The 19,630-nt window shown below is 46.3% G+C and overlaps 1 protein-coding gene across 1 annotated transcript in view; it reads left to right on the forward strand.

Annotated features, from left to right (window-relative positions):
• HS3ST4 (heparan sulfate-glucosamine 3-sulfotransferase 4) overlaps window positions 1-19,630 on the forward strand; it is a 698,595-nt gene that overhangs the window by 305,858 nt on the left and 373,107 nt on the right. Inside the window, exon 1 of the mRNA XM_026515642.4 lies at window positions 12,500-13,248. Coding sequence (XP_026371427.2) covers window positions 12,500-13,248 — 749 coding nt within the window. Of the gene's footprint in view, window positions 13,249-19,630 lie in introns of the transcript that reaches the window.

Genomic DNA, 19,630 nt, shown 5'->3' on the forward strand with positions numbered 1-19,630 from the left:
TTATATATATTCTAAGTTGTTTTTCCAGGCTGCTTTGTTTTTCATTCTCTTCATGACATCTTTCAGTTAAAATAAATTCGAAATATAGACAAATTTATCAACCTTTTCCTTTATGATGTGTGCTTTTTGCATTGTGTTTATGACATTCTTTCCTATCTGGATGTCATAGGGATAATTTCCTATGGTTTTCTTATAAAATTTTAAAAGTTCTTTTCATATTTAGGTACTTAATCTGCCTGTTCTTTGTTTTGTGTATGGTAGTAAGAGGGATCTAATTTTTTTCTTTTTTGCCAGTGATTTACTAAATAACCCATTCTTTCTCCCACTGGTTTGTAATGCCTTCTTTGTTAAAGCCCAGTTTTTCACACATATATACTTCTGTTTCTGGCCTTTCTAGTCTCATCCATTGATTTATTTGGTTTATTTTTTATGTTTTTTTATCAATCCCTGGGCCAATAGTACATTGTTCTCATTATTCTAATTACTTTATAATACTTTTTTTTTTTTTTTTTTGCTATTGGATAGTATGAATACTCATTTTTTATTTGTGTTCTTCAGAATTATGTTGGGTATCCTTGGCCTTTTTCCTTTGTGTAGAAGAATAAATAGGGTTCTGTGTAGTGTTTAAAACAAAACAAAACAAAACAAAACAAAACAAAAAAAAACAAAAAAAAAACAAAACAAAACATGGGAGCAAGTTAAAAGAATATAGGAGGCAATATGAAAGACCTGCCAATGACCAAAGCTGGAACATTTTCAGTAACAAAATAAATTACAATAGTGTAGGATTGTACTGACTGCATGGATCAAAGAATAAAATAAATATCCATGAGTCCATCCTGATGTAAATAAGCAATTGAATAAACAAGCAAATGGAGGAAAAGGAATAAATCTTCCTTATATGAAAATTCCAATGAATAAGGGTAAAAAAAATGAGAGAAATAGAAACTCACCATTCGCCCACCACAGTAATAATTGCTGCAGGTAAGATCTACCAATGAATGCTCAGGTTAGTAGAAGGAACATTAAAGAGAAATAAGATATTGCAAAAACTCAAATATCTGTCCCCAAATATTTATTAATATACTGGCTTTAACATGTGTTTACACCATCTTTGATCGTCCTCCCTCTAGGAGGTGAGACTTAATTGCTCTCCTTTTGAGTACGGGCTGGACCTAGTCATTTACTTCTAAAGCCTAGAGTATGGAAAGAGAAGGACAACAAGTTGACAGTGGAGAAATCTGGAAGATACCACCTGAATCTCGTTATTAGGGTCAATGTCACCAATAAGTCATGTTGATGTCATGTATTCCTGATAGGACTTGATGAGGGGGCCCTTCACCTCTGTGGTTTTCTTCCCCCAAACCTATAACTCCAATCTAATCATGAGAAAAACATCAGACAAATCCAAAACTGAGAGACCTTCTACACAACGTCCACTGCTCTTCTAAAGTGTGAGCGTCCTGAAAGACAAGGAAAGATGGGGGTGCCTGGCTGGCTCAGTTGGTGGAGCATTCTACTCTTGATCTCTGGGTTGTGAGTTCAAGCGCCATGTTGGGTATAGGGATTACTTAAAAATAAAATCTTAAAAAAAAAAAAAAAGCAAGGAAAGATTTGGGTAGCTGTCATGGTGTTGGTTTGCAAAGTCAAAGTTCCCTGGCTGGGGCGGGGGAGGGGGGAGTCTGAAACTGGCCTTGTACGTGTAAGGCAAGGCTGAAGAAAGAGGCTGAGCACTCCAGATTGGTAGGGGGCAGTTTTAATGAGCAAGGGAACTTACATAGGAAGCTTGTCCTTGGATAGCTACAAGATAAGTAGATCTGCACACCTGCCCACCAGAATCTTAAAAGTTTATATAGAGGCCTCAATGGAGTTCAGTCATGTGCATCATCCAGATGGTCTCATCAACACATTGCTTTTTCAAGACTGCATCCTTCCCTTCCTTCCCTCTTTCTCTCTCTCCCTTCCTTCTCTCCTTTCTTCCTTCTTACCTTCCTTCCCTCCCTTCCTGCATCCCTTCCTTCCTTCCCTTCCTTCCTCTCCCCTCCCCTCCCTCCCTCTCCTTCCTTCCTTCCTCCCTCCCTCCCTTCCTTCCTTCCTTCCTTCCTTCCTTCCTTCCTTCCTTCCTTCCACCAATAGCTTTATTGAAAGATGAAGAGAGCAGAGCTTCCCTCCCCTCAAGGGCCTGGCAGTGTCAACCTCAGGTTCACGGCATGCAGGCATCCAGGTGTCCTGCAGCCCAAGAGCTCAAGGCTGCATTCCTGAAGTAGCTCCCAGTGTGGGAGTGGTGTATAGAATAGACATTCCGTGGACAGGGCAGGAGTGAGGAGCCTCCAACAAGGAGCCCCAGCTCAAGGGTTCAACTGGCAGACATGTCCTCTGGATGACCAACTCCCAACACACAGACCACAGGAGATTAAGAAGACATGACAAGGAAAGACAAGATAATTGGATACTGGGAAAGAAAAAGAATATTAGTGGAAAAACCAGTGACATACAAATAAAAGAGTGTGGTTTAGTTGATAGAACTGTAGTGAGGTTCATTTCTGAGTTTTGATACATGGACTGTGCTTATATGAGCTCTTCACATTAGGGGAAGCTGGATGAAGAACATGCAGGAACTCTCTGCACTACCTTGACAACCATCCAAAATTGTAAATTATTTCAAAATATAAGATTTTTCGAAACCCAACGAGTTCATTGCAAATGTGTTCACCCAATGAATGTCAATGAACCATCATTCTCTCCTCCTACTTTAGTCCTGTTTTATGACTTCTCATGATTGTGGAAAATGTATTTCGAACATTTCAGCATTCATGCTCATACAGGTATTTACATTTCAGATAGGTGAAGGCATACTCTGCCATAAAAATAACCTCACCACAACAGACTTCTTTCTTTTAACATGGAATGGCAGAAAATACACAGGATCAAACCTGCCACTTAGAAGGGAGATCAGATTAGATACTTACATTTATTTCTACTTGCAATATCCCTACTTGTGAGCTTCCTTTTTGTTTAATACCAACAAACCTGAGCTCCTTGGTTAGTTTATGAGCTTGTCAATTCAGCTTTCTTATCAGAATATGGAGAGAGAATTTACATGACAGCACCTGCATAAACAAAGTACTTTTTGGGCTAAGAAATTTACTGTAATCTTTCCTTTCAACTTAAATCCCCTTCCCTTCTTAGAGGGAGACTGGTTATTCTGATTACACATTTTCTTTTTTTTCAAGGAGGTGTTGATACCACTTTGCTTCCCTACCTCCACATAAACTTTAGAATTAACTTATCAAAATATACATAATCCATACCTACAGATGATGCTATTGGGATTTTGTTTGAAATGACTTGGAATTTATTGATTAATGGTGAGAATTTTATCTTTACAGTACTGAGTTTTTAATTCACAACTCTGACAAGTACATAAATGTGTAGGTTTTGCTTATTATTTTATGCTTGCTACAAGTCGAATTGTGTCCCACCCAAAAGATATATTGAAATCCTACGCCCCCATACCTGTGAATGGGACCTTATTGGAAACAGGGTCTTTGTAGATTCAACCAAGGGGAAATGAGGTCATTATGGTGGGCTCTATGCCAATGGGACTGGTGTCCTTATAAAAAGAGGAAAGTGCTATGCAAACACAGATGCCTGCTGACACCCCGATTTCAGACTTCCAGCCTCCAGAAGAAATTCCAGTTTTAAGCCACATAGTTTGTGGTATTTTATTATGGTTGCCCTAGGAAATTAATACAATTCTCCATCAAAAAGTTGTATAATGTTATCCATATGGGACTTGCTTAATGGACTTTATTGTAGTTCTGAATAAGATCTTCTTTTAAGATTGTATTTTTTCTTTCTTTCTTTCTTTCTCTTTCTTTCTTTCTTTCTTTCTTTCTTTCTTTCTTTCTTTCTTTCTTTCTTTTTCTTTCTTTTTTTCCTCCTTCCTCCCTTCCTTCCTTCCTTCCTTCCTTCCTTCCTTCCTTCCTTCCAGTAGGCTCCATGCCCAACATAGGGCTTGAACTCACAACCCTGAGATCAAGAGTCAGATGCTCTACTGACTGAGCCAGTGAAGCAACCCTAAGATTATATTTTCTAATTGTGTCCTGATTATACATAAAAATGCATCTACTCTTTGTATTTTAAATTTTATTCAGCAAGCTTGCCAAACCCTTTGGTTGTGTATTTTCATGTATTTGCCAACAAACATATAGTTTGCAAATAATAATGATTTGTTCCTTTCTTCCCAAATCTCAGGTACTTTATTATTCTTTCTTGTCTTATTGCATTAACTGGGAACCCCAGTGTAATGCTGAACAGAAGCCACGGTAGAAGGCACACTTGTCTTGGTCCTGTCTTTCAAGGGCTTATTCTACTTCATCATGTTTCATTATAATGTTTGCTGTATGTTTTTGGCAGATACCCCTTTTCTCTGAGGGAAGTTACCTTCCATTTAGTTTGCTAAATGTATTTAAAATGAATGAGGTGGGTGAGATGTCTTACATACTAAAAATAATCCTCTTGTTTTACCTGGTGTAATCCAATTCTCCTTTTACGTATGGATTGAAATGTCACTTCCTCTGTGAAGGCTTCCTCATAGGCTTTGCAGGCTAGTGAAGGTGCTCCAGCAATGGGCTCTATAGCCCTCTGTATTTTTTTTCTCTTTTACTACTTGCCTCACTTGATTACACTTGCTTGTATCATTGTTTCCACCATCAAGAGGACAGGGATCTTGCTTTCTGTCTCACTCCTCCCTCCAGGTCTCATCCAGAATATACTAGCTCCTTCAGAATGACAACTGAAAGAATGAACTCATGAATGACGCAAAAAGAGAGCAAGAGATTTCATGAAATTGAACAGAGCAGGATTAGATGTCCCAATGCTTACCCAAAGATTTGTGCAGGGTATATGTCAACAAAATTACAGAAAGTCCCATAAGAGATATAAAAGAAGACGGAATGTGTGGAGATTCACTGCCTATATTTCTGGATGGGAAAGTTACAACATTGTGGGTTTATTATATAACATTGGAGTCTCAGACTGTCGGGAAGCAAGTAGTGCTGGGAAAATGAAGAAAAAAAATAAAGTTATATCTTTGTGTAATCCTTGTATGTGTAAAACTGCATACCGGAATACATTTCAGATGGTTTACAATTTAAATGTAGAAAACAAAACCAAAAACGTACTAAAAGAAAATGTAGATGAACATTTACCTTCTTTGCGGAATACCATCTTGTATCAAAGGTAAACACTATAAAGGAAATAATTGGGAGTCTGAATACATAAAAATGAAACACACACAATCAAAACCAGTAAAAGCAAGTTACCAGGGAAGGCAACCTGGTGACCCAATGATTGGAAGATACAGAGAAAAAAAAAATCTGATGTCCTTAATACTTAAGAGACTTTCATGACTCAGTGAGAAATAGCAACCAAGCACAAGAAAACTGGTAAACATAAAAATGAATGCCTGCAGTGTGTGTGCTCTCACTCAGCAAGAACACCACGAGGAGGACTGTCCCCACTGGATAGATTTGTCTGTTTTTCTGGCGGATCTGGGAAAGGATGATGGTATGCTTATGTAATTCTGGCCAGGGGAGGACACTATCCAATGACTAGTTCTTCTTTTTCACATAATCTCGACTTTGTCTCTATTTTTTCCCTACTTGATGTGGTGGTCCTAGGGCCACAATTACAAGGCAGGAAGCAGGGATGATTTCCAAGCAAGAAACTGTCACTATGTTTCTTTTTTTTCATGTTTCAAATTTTAATCTCTATTTTTCTTTTTCTTTTTTTTTTAAAGATTTTATTTTGACACAGAGAGAGAGCACAAGCAGGGGGAGCAGCAGACAGAGGGAGAGGGAGAAACAGGCTCCCCGCTGAGCAGGGAGCTGGACGTGGGGCTTGATCTCAGTACCCTGAGATCATGACCTGAGCTGAAGGCAGACGCTTAACCAACTGAGCCACCCAGGCGTCCCTGTTGTTATGTTTCTATTCTTTATGTCAGAATTGCTAAGGGCCCTATGGGGCAGGATGCGCCTTCACCCCAGGCGGCAAAATGGGGGCTCCTGGTGAATATTAGGAACTATGTTGCCTGGTGTGAAAGTCAGCCTTCTGGATCTGCACTTGTGTGACCATAATCCACGTGAATAGGAGTAGACCAAGGGGGGCACTTGCCAAATGAGTATGGCTGCCTGCAATCTAGACCAGCACGGGGGTCCAATCTAATGTCCCTTCCAAAGGTGGGAAAGTTTGGGTATAAATAGAGGATAAGGGATGAATGACTGCGTTATATAATGAGGGAAATCAATATTATATTAACACTTTGAAAGAGGCTCAGAGCAAGAGATGCTGTTGCCCCTTAGTTCAGTTATATCAGATGCCTGAATGGGGGGAGGCCATATACTGCTGAGGCCACTTCTGCTTTGGGAACCTAAGGATGGAAACCTGCAAGCGGGAGGAACCTCATCCTGGGAGACTTTTTCATACCACGTGATGATGGACAGGATAGTTACTAATGACTAAATGGGATTCTATATGTGTCAGTATCTTTTGACCTTCACGATTGTTCTGCCATAACGGGTCTGCGTTACAAGACCAGGTGGTGCACTGTGATACTGTGATCTATAACAAGAAACAGGTGCCTGGTCTGCAACCCTGGTGCTGGCACAGAGCTCCTAAACCCCTTGGAATTTCCTGTAGTCAGAGCATTAAAGGTCTCTTTTGTTGTGTTAATGAGGTGACTTTGGGAAAGCCCGAGGTAACCTAAGGATGGGGCCTGGTTGCCAGGGGAACCCAACATTTGATGAAAGGGCTGGAACTTTCAGTAAACCACTCTTCCCCCCCTCCCCACACCTCTTAGGAGGTGAGAGGGGCTGCAGGTTGAAGTGATCACCAATGGTCAGTGAGTGGATCAATCAGGACTATGGAATGAAGCCTCCATAAAAACCCAAAAGGGTTTGGAGAGCTTCCTTCTGGGTTGGCGATCACATGGAGGGGCTAGAGATGGCCTTCCCAGAGAGGGCGTGGAAGCTTCTCACCCTTTCCCCATACTTTGCCCTATGCATCTCTCTGGCTGTTCCTGAATTATACACTTTTATAATAAGCCAGTAGTCTAGTGAGTAAATGTTTCTGAGTTCTTTAAGCTGCTCTAGAAAATTAATTGAGCCTGACGAGGGGGTGTCTTGGGAACCTCTGACTTATAGCCAGTGGGTCATAGCAAAGGTGATGACCTGGACTTGACCTTGGCATCTGCAGTGGGGCAGTCTTGTGGCCCCTAATCTGTAGGATCTGGTGCTGTCTCTGCATACATAGGGTCAGAACTGTGTTAATTGGAGGACACCCAGCTGGTGACCGAGAACTGGTTGTTGGTGTGGGACCCTCACCCCAACCCCAACATACATCGGAATTGGTACCAGAGCCTATTTGCAAACCATGAAAGATCTAGGTCTTAGCGCGGGTTACCATAACAAAATACCGCAGTGGGTGACTTCAATGACAGACATGTATTTTCTTGTTGTTCTGGGGCCTGGAGGTCTGAGATGAGGGTGCCAGCATGCTAGGGTTCCTGTGAAGACTTTTCCGGTGGGGTGTATGAAGAAACAGACATAACTCTTCAACTTCTTATGAGGCCACAATCCTATCTGATCAAGGTTCTGCCATCATGACCTTGTTTTAACCTTAATTACTTCCTGAAGACCCGATCTCTGGCCATGGTCACACTGGGGGTTAGGGCCTCAACATATGATTTTTTGGGAGACACAATTCAGTCCTTAGCAGTAAAGAAGCAACACATAAATATAAACAAATTTTTGGCATTTATCTTTTATCATTTCCTTTCTTCCCACTTTACTCTTTTGCTCTTTTTTTCTAGCTTCTTGAGTTGAACATGTAGCTCATCTGTTTTTAATTTTTCTTCTTTTTGGAGAAGTATATTGCAGATATAATCTTTCATATAAGTATTGCTTAATTCCATCTGCCAGATTTTGCTGTTTCAGCTCTAAGTATTTCCTGATTTCCCATGTGAGATCCTTTCCAATGCAAGGTTCCATAAGGTCATGGCATTATTATTTTTTAATCTTTTGCTCTTTTTATAAGTATGTGATGTTCCTCTTTGTTACCACGTTGGTTTTGTCCGGAGCTTTCCCTCTAGATTGCTACCGATATACTTTTTATTGACAGGTAAAAGCTAAAATGGAGAAATCTATTTGCTAGATATGAGACAAGAGTTTTGTCTCTACTGTCCTGGTGCCATTCATTCACTCTGTGAAAGGGAGTTCTAATATTGGCTTACTGAAGTCATTTTGCTCAACAGGAGAGGAAATGAATGGTATGTACACTTTTATCAGTTAGGTCAGCTAGGTTGTGCTGTGTTCACAACCACGCCCCAAGTCTCAGCAGTTGAGAACAACTGAGGTTTATTTCTTGATCAGGCTATATGTCATCAGGGGCTGGAACGACCCTAACCTTGCTCAGTGTGGAGAATTGAGTCGATGGTAGATGAGAGAGGCTCCAACCAGTTTCTTGAACAACTGCCAGGGAAAAACACACTGACTGCCCCTGGTGAATCTCCTACCGTCTGCCAGAGCTTCTGCCTGGAACTTACCACTTCACTTCTGCTCAAGCTTCATTAGCCAGAGTGCCACACAGTTGGACCTAACTTTAAGGGGCCAAGAAAATAGATTCCTCCCGTGGGCCACAGGAGGGCTGACAATATTCCAAAGCTAGTTTTCGCTTCTTGTTGGTTTGTTGGTTTTTGTCTTGTGAGTTATTATATATCCTTCTAGTAAGTTTCTTTTCCTTTTTTTTTTTTTTTAAAGATTTTATATATTTATTTAAGAGAAAGAGTGCATGTGTACAGGAGCGGGGGCGGGGGGCAGAGGAAGAGGCAGACTCCCCACTGAGCTGGGAGCCCCATGACAACGTGTGGTTCTATCCCAGCCCCCTCCCCCATCATGACCTGAGCCCAAGGCAGACGCTTAACCAACTGGGCCACCCAGACTCCCCTAGTAAATTTCTTTAATAAAAGACCAAACCAAGCTGAAGTTAGCCAGAGTTCCTTTCTATCCCTTAAAAAAGAAAAAAGCTATAGAAGGCATTGGACTTGGCACTATTTATGCTACTGAGCAGATTAGGAAAGTGAACTTCAGTGTACACATTGGGCTGGTTTGAAGAAAGGGCACACACATATTTTTCAAGGATGAGGTTTCAAGAAGCAAGGCATGGCAGGAGCCAATGTTTAGATCCAAATAATGATCGGGAGCCACCACACGCTAGGCAGGGAGCCAGGTATTTTTGCATATGCGATCTAAGTCAATTTAATTCTTTATGAAAACAATTCGAGGTGAGTCTTATTTTCCATGATTTATGTCTACAGACACTGAGGCTCAGAGAGGTGAAATGACCTGCCCAAAAGCCACGTAGCCAGCAAAGGACAGCTTCACTTTGACTCTATCATCTGAGCATACAGAGGTGAAATGGGACCCTGCAAGGTGCTTGGAGAGTAGGTACTGTTTGGTTTGGCGGGACTGTGAGTTACATGAAGGGTGGGAGGCGACCTTGAGTACAAAGGTAAAGAAGTTGGAGTTTATTCGTCAGGCAGAGAGAGGGAGGTTTTGAGGCATAGAGGGCATTAGCAGAGCTATGACTGATTGATCAATTGATCTATTGGTGTCTGGGATGTTTGGAAATGAGGCACCCTGAAGACATGGAGATCAGTTGGAGGAATACTGTAAAAACTCTGAGAAGCCCGAGTGAGCATGGGTGTTGGCAGTGGAAACAGAAAAAAAAAAAAAAAAAAAAAAATTCTATCCAGTCTCCAGACCCCACGGGAATTACTGAATGAAGTCTGAGTTCTCCCTATGTAGGTGGCTCCTACTTTTCATTATAGGTTTCTCAAAAACTTGCTCCCAGAAAAAGCATGGATCAGGAGTAGGAAAAAAATAGGCAACTGCCTAAGTAAGAAGTCTACAAAACTCCTTCCCCCCAAATCACCTCTTCCCCATCAGTTACGGGGCCTGCCATTTCACCAGTGCCTTTTATTCTTTCAAGAGTCTCTTATTCACGTGTGACTATTTGGGGACAAGAGGCAGAAGGGATGCTGGCAAGTTTCCTCATTGGCAGTCCCTAGGCAAGTAAGAGAAAGGTGTGGGGACAATCTGCTATTTCAACAGAAACCTTATACCCAGATTTTATGGGGGCGGGCTCAGGGTGGGGGTGGGGGTGGGGGGAAGCCCTCAACTTAAAAATATTGCAACCAGTTTAAATTTCTTAATATCACTGTGCTGGCCACGCCCAGCTCTCAGTTTGTCATCTCTGGGTTCAATTTTAAAGCCATTGAATCAAAACCTTTCCAAATTGGAAAAGCGCATGTGTAGTAAAGCTGGATACAGAGCAGCTTCACGTGGATTGTTGAGAGGGTGCATGGAGAAATTTGGGCTCCGGGCATGGAGAGCCCTGGGCCAGATGCTGGGTGTCCTGGTACCTGGGCATTGAAAGGAAGGTGGGCCATGGCGGTGGCAAGGTTTGCTACAACCGGGGCCTCCTGGCTGACCACCCACAGCTGGGCTTGGAGTGGAAAGAGGGATGGGCCAAGCGTGTGTTTCTCTCTGCTCCAGTTGGCCTCATCCCATTAACATTACAGTAATGCAGTGGTGTGGTGTTTGAAAAAACATCCCTAGTTTCAGGGAATGATTTACACGGCACCAGACTCTGCATTTCAGAGGTCTCCAGTGTACCATAAAAAATATATTATAAAGGAATAATCTTTATCTGAACTAAAGCTGCAGTGAAGGAAACTCATGTCCAGCTGAGAGCAGCAGTGAGCTTTTGTTCACTCAGGGAAAAGTCCGTGTTCTTCATCTTATTTGATTAACATTTTTTTCCCCTCTTTGGCACTAGGTACCTAGTTAATATTTAGACATTATATACATTTTCTTTCAACTGTTGTTCCTATTATGTGATCAAACAAAACCGGAGATGCCAGCCACATCAGCCGACCCAGAGAAAGCCGAGCCAACAGGCACCCAGCTGTGGCTAGCAGGGTAAACAGGACTCACCTGAGCCAGCGCCTGGGCGAGCATGGCCCGAGGGGTGTGCCTGGGCAGGAATCAGAGTTCGCTAGAGTGCCTCAGTTGATCACTCTGCTTCTTCCTCCCATTCCCGCTACCTTCCCGAGCAAAAACGCAACGGGAAGCAGTGTCTAGTTTTGAATCTTCCAGAGCCTTCTGATGTTTACCATTCCCCCCAGGAGAGGGAGGTGAGGGATGGAAATCTGTCTGCAAAGAAAATATACTTTAAAAAATTCAATGAAGCGATGCACAGACACCCTGCAACCCAACTTGTCCCTGCTTATTAGGTGTTCGTAGCGATGACGGGCTCAGTCTATTTCGGTCCAGAGAAATCTGAACTCCTTTAATGGCAATGCCCCCAAGGCGCAGGGGTACCTGTGGTTAAGGGTGTCGGGTAGGGGACAGCCTCCTCTTTGGAGGAGAAAGCATAGTCACCCAGTGGCGGGACGGAGGCAAAAGCTCTGGGGCTGGGATACCTGGGGGCTCGTGTCAAAACTCCACCCATCAGGAGCTCCAAGATAAGATGGGGAGGCTGGAAAGATGGAAGTTTGGATGGGAAAACAGTTACAGAGAGGAAATCACTCCCGGGCCCCCGACAGGAGGATATCCGGGGTGAGAAAAGGGCAGGTCAGGGATGGGCCGAGTTGGCCTGGAGTCCCAGGGGAAAAGGGGAAGCTGCAGCTCTCAGTCCTCGGGTCCCCAGCTCCCCGGTGCACGGCACCGGCGGCTGACGTCGGTCTCCGTGTCCCTAAAAGTATCCGGAGAGGGATGGAGAGCGCGTCGTCCCAGGCTCCCTGGGGAGGAGAAGCACGCGGGGCTGGGCGGGGCCCACCTCCCGTGCGTGTGTGTCGAGTTGGGGGGGGCACGATCTCAGCTCTCCCGGGCGCCCCAGCCCCAGCGCACGCCTCCGCTTCCGTGCCCCCCCCTCCGCAGGCGCGCGCGAGGCGCACTCCCCCTCCCTCGGCGGCGCGGGGCGCGCGCCCGGCCCCCTCCTCCTCCCCTCCGCGCCTCTCCGCTCTCCCGGCAGAAAGTTAGCAGCGGGGAAGGAACTCGGGTCTGCAACAGCACGCGGCGGCGGCGGCAAAGGCTGAAGCAGGAGCCGCGGCGGAGCCGGGGAAGCGGGGGCGCTGCAGACGGAGCAGGTGCAGCTGGCGGGTCCGCGCGCCCCCCTCGGTCCCCTTGCCAGAGGCTGAGGGGGGGGTGGTGGGGCCGCCCGGACTCCGCGGGAAGAGTGGGGAGGGGGGCCATGCGGCCGGGCTCCCCCCCGGCGCAGCGGGACAGCGGCCAGGGCCGGGGGCGCAGCGGCGTCGCTTCATGCAGCCGGGGCGGCTGGGCAGCGGCGGCGGCGGCGGCGGCGGGGGCGGCGGCTGAAACCATGTCCGGGCAGCGCCGGGGGCCGCCGCCGCCGCCGCCGCGAGCCGGGAGCCGCGATGGCCCCGTGGCCCGCACCTCCTCCGCCTCCGCCTCCGCCTCCGCCTCCACCTCTCGCCGCGCCGCCGCCGCCCGGCGCCTCTGCTAAGGGGCCGCCGGCGCGCAAGCTGCTTTTTATGTGCACCTTGTCCCTGTCCGTCACCTACCTGTGCTACAGCCTCCTGGGCGGCTCGGGCTCCCTGCAGTTCCCCCTGGCCCTGCAGGAGCCGCCGGGCGCCGCCGCCGAGCCCCCGCCGAGCCCGCCGCCACCCTCTCTGCCGCCTCCCCCTGTGCGCCTCGGCGCCCCCTCGCAGCCGCCCGCGCCGCCGCCGCCGGACAACGCGAGCCGCGGGGAGCCGCCCGAGCCCCCCGAACCCCCCGAGCAGCCCGCAGCACCCGGGGCCGACGGCTGGGGGCTGGCGAGCGGCGGCGGGGGCGCCCGGGACGCCTGGCTCCGGACCCCGCTGGCCCTTGGCGAAATGATCACGGCGCAGAGCGCGCTGCTGGAGAGGGAAGCGCAGGAGTCCAGCACCACCGACGAGGAGCTCGCAGGCCGGAGAGCTGCCAACGGGAGCAGCGAGAGGGGCGGCGCCGCCAGCACCCCGGACTATGGGGAAAAGAAGCTGCCACAGGCGCTTATCATCGGGGTCAAGAAAGGAGGGACCCGCGCGCTGCTGGAGGCAATCCGAGTCCACCCGGACGTTCGGGCGGTGGGCGTAGAGCCGCACTTCTTCGACAGGAACTACGAAAAGGGGCTGGAGTGGTACAGGTAGGATCCTGGGATCGGCGGGATGGGATGAACGCACGGGGAGACCCGGAGGGCGAGCCGCCGCTGTCCGGGCCCCTTGGACACCCAGGTGCCGCCGTCCCGAGAGCCCTTAGCCCCAGTGGGGGCTCTGCCAACCCTGGCGGGGTTGCTCAGCGGGAGCGGCGGAGAGGGCTGGACGCTGGCCAAGGATCACTTTATTTCAGGGCGAGGGGTGGAGGTGTGTCGCCTTGCTTCTGCCTGCCTCAGGCTCCTGGTCCGGGGAGGTGCCTCTGAATCTGCCCAGCTCCTAGCCTGGGAATCCCCAGCCTTCGTGCCCGCGAGGTGTTTCCTCGCCCGGGCTCTGGCGGGGCTCTGCGCTTCTGCGTTGGGGATGCCAAGGAATGAAGCAGGGTAGCTAGATGGATCTAGGGGCTTTGAGATCCCCTGAAATCTCGCAAAATCGCCCTGAAACGCATTTGCGTGGTTGGAATCCAACTTTAGTATTTTCAGGTTAGAGCAAAATGAACAGGCAACAGTTAAAAAGATGATGCTGGCAAGTTTTGGCTTTCTAGTAAAGACCTAGGATGCCCCCCATCTCCAGAACTTTCTATCCCCCGTGGCTGAATGAACCCTGAGTTGGTTTTGCCTCGGCAGCATCAGTGTCTACACGACAGTCGGTGCTCTAAGAGTTTTTGTGCACTGCACCCGTGCCCTTTCTAACCCGAGCCTCCTTCGCAACAGATTGGAGCTCCTGGCTTGTGAAATGCTCACCTCTCCTTTTCCACCCTCTGCCAGTGGTGAGAGAAAGGAAGTAGACAGGAGTAGAAAGTTAGGTGCAGGTAAAATAAATTACTAATCCAGCTTTCTCGCCAGCCATAGCATTTAACCCCACACTGGTGCAGATTCCAAAAAGGAGCCTCCTTTGCTTCCCCCTCCCCCCTTTTCCCTTCCGTTTTATAGCTCTCCGGAAAATAGATCTGGATGGCTGGCCCCATCTCGGTTGCATCTCAGTAATTAATTGCAATTGTCAAACAGAAACACAGGCTTTGTCAGCTAAAGTGATGTTATCATCTTAACAGAGCCAATAGGTAAAATACGAGGATTGTTTCCTGACAAGTTCCCTTCCTGTTGAAGAGATGTGCTTTCCAAGTTTAAATTACAGGCTGGGAAAAGTTTTAGAAATAGCTTAACTTAAGAAATAGATAATAAATGGGTGTATTGTGATTGATTTCTTCCACTTTAAAAAATATGCCTTATGCTTTCAAAGCTTGAGAGAAGTACACTTAGGCATAAACATTCCACCACATTAAACTGAAACAGCAAATGTGTCTGTTAATGTCTTGTCTGTTTCAACAGGGAGAACTAATTGCAATATTTTAGGAGGCTTCAAACAGCCCCTTCCTATCAAAACATAAAACAGCAAATGCCTAATTTAACTGGAAAATCAGTATTTATAACATCACGAGCCATGGTTTCCAGTTTGCGATTATAATTAAAAAGGTGTTAGGATGATTAATGCAACAACGGCAATATAGAGAAAGGGTATGATGTCTGGGAGGGTTTCAGTTGTTTAATTGTTCATTATGGGGATGTTCTGGTTTCTGCTGTGAAGTAGCCTCAGCCCTACGAGGGTAACAGTGGCTTTTTCAATTCTAATTTTAAAGCTGCGTATCTCGGGAGAAGTGCCAAGTGCCCTTTTGGGGGAGAGAGAAGCATAAAGATCACATCTTTCCAGCATGTGTTCGGGTTGCCTTGTAGCAGCTGGAAGTAGAGAAGGGAGTGTTTTATTCAGACACCTTAAAGTTTGATGAAGGGTGCATGGTGGAATGCGTGTCAGGAGGTCCCATCCGTGGGGCTGGAGAATTTTCTGAATGAGAGGATAGGAAATGCCAGATTTTCTTAATCTTCTTTCATGCCTAGGCTGGGAAGAGGAGGCATGGAGACAGGCATGACAGGGCTGTGGAAGGTTCTACCCCGGCACTGTGGTACTTCCAGCCATCCCTCATGTGGTCTTTGGGGCTAAGTGTGAATATTTGGTACCCATCTGCAAAACTGTTATGCCGAAGACATATGGGCAGATTCCCTTGATCCTCACTTAAGAAGACCATGTGATTTCTCTGTGGGGCCCCCCACCCCCGTCCTCAACCCTAGTGTCTCACCCACAGCAGATCTTTGTAGTGCTCAGAGGTGCCGACCGCAAGTGCTGGAGAGGACTCTCTGTAACACAGAGGGAATCAGTAGCCACCCAAACCTGGCTGCTGAGAAGACTTCTAGAAACTCCTTCGGCCCACGGGAGTGTGCTGGGGCTGCTTGGATATCTCTCCAGCCTTACCAGGGACGACAGGGCTTTGAGGGTATTTGTGGGATTTTCATAGGCTCCATCTCTTCAGGCTCCTGTCTCTCTGCCTTGGAGGAAGAGGGGATGACATCCTCATTATGTTGTAGAAAAGGAAACCACGGCATCAGTTCAAACCAGTAAGGGAAAGCCTTCCTCTCATTTCCCTGCTCCAACTGCATCTTATAAATGGCGGCATCCGTGCATGAATGTACTTGAATGGTCACACTTCCTCCCCATCCAAGGAGTAGTCTGTGCAAAATCTTCCTCTCCTTGCCAGAGGAGAGGGCCACAGATGAAAGGTTTTGATTCTCTCCCCCACTTGTTTTCTTTCCCTTTTTCTCGTCGAGGTGCTTCTGTGAGAGCCTGCTAATTCTGCAGGTGTTTCTGGGGTTTGGTGTTTTCAGCCAGAGGGAGAAGCGAGAAGAATTTGGGGGCAGCTGGTTTGGGCTTTCATCCTATCCCAACGGAATAGCCCTGAGAGTTTTGTTTCCTCCGTGTCACTCCAGTCTTGTCTAAATCTGGGTTTTGCTTTCTCCTACGCTGTTGATCTAATGTGATTTAAAAACACATTTGAGATTAGAATGTGTGCCTCAGATTCCAGGGGAAGATAGACTAATGGATTAGGACAAGAGTGTTAAAGCTATGGGGAGAAGCAAGCCTCCTTTGGTGGGTTGACCTGAGCCCATGACTCATAAGTGGGGGTAGACTCGACCCTCCACTCCCCACCCCTCCAAACAAGTTAAGATAAAAGGGCAAAGCCCCAAGGTACCTTTCAGAACAGGCTGCTCCAAGCTGCCTGGGCAGAGACCTTATACTCTTCTAAGGGGTGGGACCTGGCGGGGGTGGCAGAACTCATCCAAGTGATAGGGTTGCCTTGCGGTGTGGCCTCCCCTGTGGCTTACACACTATACAGGAACCCTGTCCACCACTTCGGCATTGGAAACTCCTCAGCTCCAGAACGATGATGGGAAGGGAACCTCCATGGTTTCAGATGGTCTGCACTGCCAACAGTGAATATGCTCCTCCCATTGACTAGGGGAAAGTCACTTAGGAAAACGGTTCCCATAGTCATGCTCGTGCTACCCAGAGGAAGGTGGTCTGCAGCACTGTTTGCACTAGGTATCCAGAGTGAGAACGAGGGAGGATGCCAGAAAAAGGCACTGGCAGTTAGGGAATGCCTGTTCTTTATGGAGCCGGGCACTTTGTAGATGTCATCTCACGTTTGAGCATCATAATGAGGGTTGTGAGCGAAATAGCAGCCTTCGTGTTTTACAGGTGGTCCTCAGAGTGCAAATGACCTGCTCAGCGTTGCTTAGCTGGTCAGTAATTGAGCTGACCACATCTGTCCAATTTCTCAATGAGGTTTCTGGGTTTCCTCCTTCATATCCCACCACCACACATAAAATACTAGCAGAATGTTTTCCTTCCTTCCTTCTTATATTTAACAAACCTTTTAATAATATTTACCATGTACCCAGAGCTCTTGTAAGGACAGGGGGTAAAGTGGTGACTAAGCACCTTGTGCTCCTGAAACTGACATTTAGGTAGGTGGTGGGCAGGGGAGACAGAACAGTCTTTCTTGTTACCTTTTTTATGTGGCTACTAGAAAATGTAACATCATGCTGGTGACTCATGTTATATTTCCACTGGGCAGGGCTCCTAGTAGAGCAGTGCTTTTTAAGCTTTAAATGTGCACGTGTCACCTGGGATGTGAACATACAGGATTCTGATTCAACAGGTCTGTGGAAGGCCCTGAGAGTCTGCATTTCTAACTTCCGAGGAGCTGCTGATGCTTCTGATCTGTGGACCTCACATTGAGTAGCAGGAGTCTGGAGAGAAATTGGTGTGTGCGTATGTGTGCACGCCTAGGTTATTTTAAATCAAATGACTAGGGAAAACTTCCCTATGAGAGTGATGTAAATGAAGTGAAAGAATAAGATTCTTCCACGTAGAGATCTGGGTAGAGAGGTTTCCAATAGCAGGAATGGCAGGTGCAAAGGCCCTGAGGCAGAAGCAAGCCTTGTGGCTTTATAAAGGGTTCTTTCAGTATTTCCAAAGCACAGTGTTTGTAGCTGGACAAAACTGGGTTCAAAATCTGGTTTTACAAATTACTGATTGGATAATTTTGGATAGCTAACTGATTTAACATCACTCATTTTCAGCTTGTTTATCTGGGAATAATTCCTTCCTCGCTGGATTTTTGGGGTGAATAAATGAAGTAATAAAGGTGAATGTATTCCCCCCCCCCACAAAAAAATGAGTATCTTAGAGCAGAAATCCAAACGGACCCAACTCCTGTTTGTTTTTTTAATTTCTCAAATCATTTTGGTCTCCTATGTTTTACCTTTGATCACAGCTGTCCTAATATTGACTGAAGAGTCTCCTATTGGGGATGTTTTTGGGAAAAGTCTAATGATGATGGGCTTTGTAATCTACATCTGCCTGACTTTAAACCCAGGGTCACAAACTTGGATAACCAGTGAAATAGACAAGGCAGGGAGAACCCGGGGGCATGTCTTTGCAGATCTCAGCCACTGCTCCGTTGCAGCTACCCTTTTCCATGGGTAAATGTTACTACATCCTCCACTTGGTAGGACAAATTGGAAATCCAGGCTTTGATGTGAAATCTCTTGGTTTTTGATGTTGGCAAACTGATTAAAATTTCTTAAAAGCCTTGTGTGGGCCAGCACTGTGGGACAAACAAAACACATCTGTGGGCTGGATACAGCCAGCTGGCTACCAGTTTGTGACCTCTGGTTTAAACTCATTTCAGAAAGTAACTGGCATAGCCAGACCCTTTGCAGTTGCCAGAATTGTGGCTTACATGTGCTATTTTAGTTTCGAAATTTTCCTCCTTTACAGATTTTGCAACAGCAAGCAGTGGATACCTCCCAGATAGATTGCAACAATAACAAAAGGAGCTGGAGATAAACAGGAACACTGAGGCAGAAATAGACAATTCACAAATACATTTTTTCCCTTTTGTTTTCAGTGAATATTTTCTTGAATGTGGGACAGCTCTTCAGTTGCTCGCTCGTTAATCAGGAGCACCGCTTGTGATCAATATAGATAAGTTGCACCTATAAAATAGATTTCAGTCAGGTGGGGTCAGTAAGACCTGAAAGATGGAAAAATTGGGTTTTAGCTTTGCCCTGCCACATTACTAGTTCTGTTGGACCTCAGGTTACTCCGTCTGTTTCTTTCTTTTTAAAAAAATTCTGTTTCTTAGATACTGAGACTATATTGTCTCCGAAGGGTCCATTTAGTGAAATACTTGGGTTCTAGAACAGACTTCTGTGTTAGACTTTTTGGAGGGAGGAAGCTAGTAGGGAAGAAGCAACATTACTCGGAGCATGTTACCGTCTCTGAGCCAGAGGCCACTGTGTCTTCCTGGTGTGATCACCAGGCCTCAGTTTCTTTACCTGCAGAATGGGCTCAGTATTCCTTATCTTCCAAGGGATTATGTGATGATGAAATGAGTTTGTGATGTGGGACATCGCTCTCTCCTTCTTTCCTCTCTTTCTCTCTCTCCATTTTCCCCTGGCCTTTCTTCTTCATTTTCCCTGCCCATCAGGACTGAAGGTCCTAAAGAGAAAGCTGTAATGCATTTTTCATTTGAATATAGCCTCTTATTTCAAGATTATGTCTGAATGAGGGATTTCAAACCCTGAAGCTGTTCTTAAGTGGCTCTCCAGAGAATAATCAAAACCAGATTCCAGAATTTGGTCTGTTGTAACTGGAGCTGAAGGAGGAGAAGAGTCTGATTTCACGAAGTAGCTGCAGCCAGAACTCTCCACCAAGGGGCTGGGATAGGGAAATGGGCTGGCACTCTGGGCTTGTGCATTGACATTTTCTTGAACCTACAGTAGGAATTGATGCTGCTTGGCCTGGATAGCTATGGAGGCATTTAGAATGCCAAGGGCGTGCTTGCCTTCAGTTTTTCTGCAGAACTGAAAGCATTTGAGAAGGCCCAATGATTCGAGAAGACCCCCCACAAACTCCCTGGGCTGGAGATTTGGCTCTTTTCACTGGTTTTCTCTAGCTGTCATGACATGACTAATTTAT

The sequence above is a fragment of the Ursus arctos genome, unplaced genomic scaffold, assembly GCF_023065955.2.
Source record: "Ursus arctos isolate Adak ecotype North America unplaced genomic scaffold, UrsArc2.0 scaffold_2, whole genome shotgun sequence".
Lineage (NCBI taxonomy): Eukaryota > Metazoa > Chordata > Mammalia > Carnivora > Ursidae > Ursus > Ursus arctos.